The sequence below is a fragment of the Wolffia australiana genome, chromosome 15, assembly GCF_029677425.1.
Source record: "Wolffia australiana isolate 7733 chromosome 15, ASM2967742v1".
NCBI classification, from domain to species: Eukaryota; Viridiplantae; Streptophyta; class Magnoliopsida; order Alismatales; family Araceae; genus Wolffia; species Wolffia australiana.
The window spans coordinates 10575698-10579139 of NC_135849.1; the positions used below are offsets into that span (position 1 = coordinate 10575698).

At 42.0% G+C, this 3442-nt stretch overlaps 1 protein-coding gene across 1 annotated transcript; it reads right to left on the reverse strand.

Moving 5' to 3' along the window:
* Nucleotides 1-1598: 1598 nt before the first annotated feature.
* On the reverse strand, nt 1599-3233 carry LOC144712659 (protein FAR1-RELATED SEQUENCE 11-like). The gene has a single exon (XM_078586926.1). The coding sequence runs from the start codon at nt 3231-3233 to the stop codon at nt 1599-1601; it is 1635 nt and encodes a 544-aa protein (XP_078443052.1).
* Between the last annotated feature and the right edge of the window lie 209 nt (nt 3234-3442).

The following is a 3442-nucleotide window of genomic DNA, read 5'->3' on the forward strand; positions in this document are numbered from 1 at the left end:
GATTAAGAAATATGAAGAGAATATTTACTATTCATTAATTATAGTGGATTAGACTTGATTAATAATAATTAGTTCATTATATACACCATGAATACATCAAAGAGACATTAAAAATTGAATTTATAAATGAGGATGATGAACAATTCTCTCCAAACTCCTGGATGATCATGGCAGCAGTCTATCCAGGCGCCGGACATTGTATCTCTGATAAACCTTCTCTCTGTTCTCTGACCACCATGCCTCTGCTCGATGCTCCACGAACCTTCTCCGACTACAAGAAAAATGGGAGAAGACCAAAGTCAGTAGACATTTATTTCATGATATTCAGGTTAAGATTATATTAACCTGAATCGCACTCTCTTGACTCTTGGAAGAAGCCCCACCCTCTCGATCACTCTCAACAAGTGAGATCTCTCTCTTCCTCTCCACTCCTCCATTTGCATCTGCCTCCAATTTTTGTTGAAGGGTAGAGTTTCTAGGGTTGACTTTGGCTCTGCACCGTTGTAGGCATAGGATGACGCATGAGGCAGCCTCTCGGCAATGTCCTTGAGCTGACAAGGAGAGAGAAGGTTGAATCAGTATAAAATAGTTGCCTTAGACAACATCAAAAAAAGAGCTATGAAAAGATAACTGAGAGGTTAGAGATTTAATAACCGCTTTGGCAGCCTTTGACGTGGCAGATTACTCAGCGGCCATTGCGGCTGCTTCCTTGGCTTTCCTGGTGGTTGCCTGAAGATCAAGCTCTTGTAGCTCGCATCGCTGCTTGAGACTCTCGACCTAACAGAATCCAACATAATAACAAACATTATCTCTCTCTATTTGGCTTGAAAACAGTCGTCGATTACCCACGGAATAGGTCCTTCCGGTAATCACTAACCTGGGCCCACAACTTCAAGACTTCATGGCTTTCTTGAGAAAGGTGAGACTGCTCTTGAATTACCCACGTAATAGGAGTTGACGGAGTTGACCAAGATACAATCAAACTGTTTTACAAGTTCTGGCGTTGTGCCCTTGCTGCCCGCAGCTAGAGCAAGTGACACCCCTCTGCTTCTTTTTACTTTGCAGCTGCTCTGCCATCCTTATGTAGCACTTGTTCCCTATTTTGGGTCGTCCTTTGCAATGAGCTTTCAACGGATTTCTAACAATATATTCCTCTAAATCAGACAACGCAGGGTGCGATGTATGTAGGTTTCTTTCAATAATTTCACCCTAAACAATCATTGATGCCTTGTACAACTAAAATGTGCTCTCGGTTCCAATTGAACGGTGTAAAATGGGCTTTGTCAGAGTCATTAGGTCAGACAGACGTTGATCTTAGGTCATTCCTTGTGTAACCCTGACTTCAGAGCTGGGTCGCGTAGCCAACACAGTATCGATGAAGATAGACTGAATATCCACAGTTTCACAGTCCTTTTTCTAGTGTCGATTAAACATTGAGACAGGGCATGATAATATGTTATCGTGGCGAAAACAACACAACATGTGTGTGCATACAAAAACGAGCCAAATCGCCTTCCTATAGGAACACGTGCTTTACTCAACGGAGCCAATGGATATCCTCACAACACAAAATTTGTTTGGAAAGTCTTTTTGACTGATTAGGAAATATCCCTGATCTTTGGAATCATCTGCAACACAGGTATTGAAAGCGAAATTCCTGATTCAGCTTTGAGAAGAACCTGGGCATAATTTGTCAGTATTTGAAGAGCGTCATTAATTAGTGGATCCATTGTTGCTGCGACGAACTTGGTGGAAAGGCTAGCTTGGGACAACTTCTCTCGCGATCTTGTTTTGACTGCATCGAAACCATCAATAATGCGCAATAGCGACGAATTCGACAATAACGCGGATTTGATCTGACAGTTGACCATCTCCTGGCGTTGTGTAGAAGACACACCTACGACGAAGTTGTTATGGGTGTAGGCGAATGCCCACTGCTTCTTTTTCTCCTCGAGAACTCGAAGATAGGATTCTGTCGCTTGCCATTTTGACTTCAATGTTGAAAATTCCATCTCGAATTCATCAACATCTTCAATGGAGCCGACCCTCCAGAAATCATCCATGAATCCGCTGAGATTGGCCCTCAAAGAGCTAGCTAGAGCACGAGTGATATTCTGGGAAATGTGGAATCTGCACAGTAGATGGACTGTAGTGGGCCAAATGTCCTTAATAGCTCGGGCCAATTCCATATCGCCATCTGTAAACAAGGAGTCAAATTGCTCACTAGACAAAAGACAACCAGCAGTCAATACTGTCAAACCATGGTTATCGATCACTGTGAACATCACTAGAGGCATGCCAAAGCGATTCATCTTGTATGTAGCATCAATTTCTAAAACATCGTTGAACTGCACATACTTCTCTTTGCCATTAGCTGAAATCCAGAAGACTCTCTCCAAGAGAAGTGTGTCATCATTCAATTGGAAATTGAAGGACCAACCATGATTGGACTTCTCTTTCAATAATTTGACAAAATCGTTAGTCTCGCGAGCTCTGCTAGAAGATTTTTGTAACAAATTCTGTACGTCTCTTACTGTCCACGTAACTGGAACATTTGGGAAATGCTCCTGCTCTATCAATGTCTTGATTTGAGAGCACCTGAGCATGCCAAGTTCGTTTAACTCCAGCATTTTTGTTTTCACTTCGTCCGGAATGAAGCGATTTTGCGGCATTTGGGCCAATTCAACTTCAGTAAAAAGATTGTGATTGTGCTGATTATTTATCTGATACACTTCATAGACGCCCGAGGCTTGATTTAACTGCAGCTTAATAACGAATGGATATTGACATTTCAATATCCTCTTCTCTCTTTGGAACTCTATAGAAACTGAGGACTGCTTCATCGATGTCTGACCACCGTGAAAACAAAGAAACCTAATGAATTTCAAGTGCTTGGAACTCTTCTGACCAAGGGGGCAGTTGGTGTACTCGATACACTTCTCACATGCTTGCTCGAGTGTTTCAAAGACATCTCCAACGGATACTTTCTGAGTTTCTATAGAAGCCGAAATCAAGTTCCTACAACTGTCCAAACTCCTTAGAACACTACTAGATGATGCAGGCCAAGCATAAGCAATTGACGATTCGACGATGGGAGCAACATCTAATACTCCCGTGCTAGCACAGCCAACATCTTCATTCAAGGAGCTACCGGTGACCAACATCGCTTGAGGCAGCGGTGAAGCAGTTGCGTCTTCAGAGATCGTAGCAACCCCAGCTTCAGCACCCTTCATTGTCGAAAACAGTGGAGACAACATGTTTCATTAGATAGATAGATAGATAGATAGATAGATAGAAAGATGGATGGATGGATAGATAGATAGATAGATAGATAGATAGATAGATAGATAGATAGATAGATAGATAGATAGATAGATAGATAGATAGATAGATAGATGGATGGATGGATGGATAGATAGATGGATGGATAGATAGATGGCTA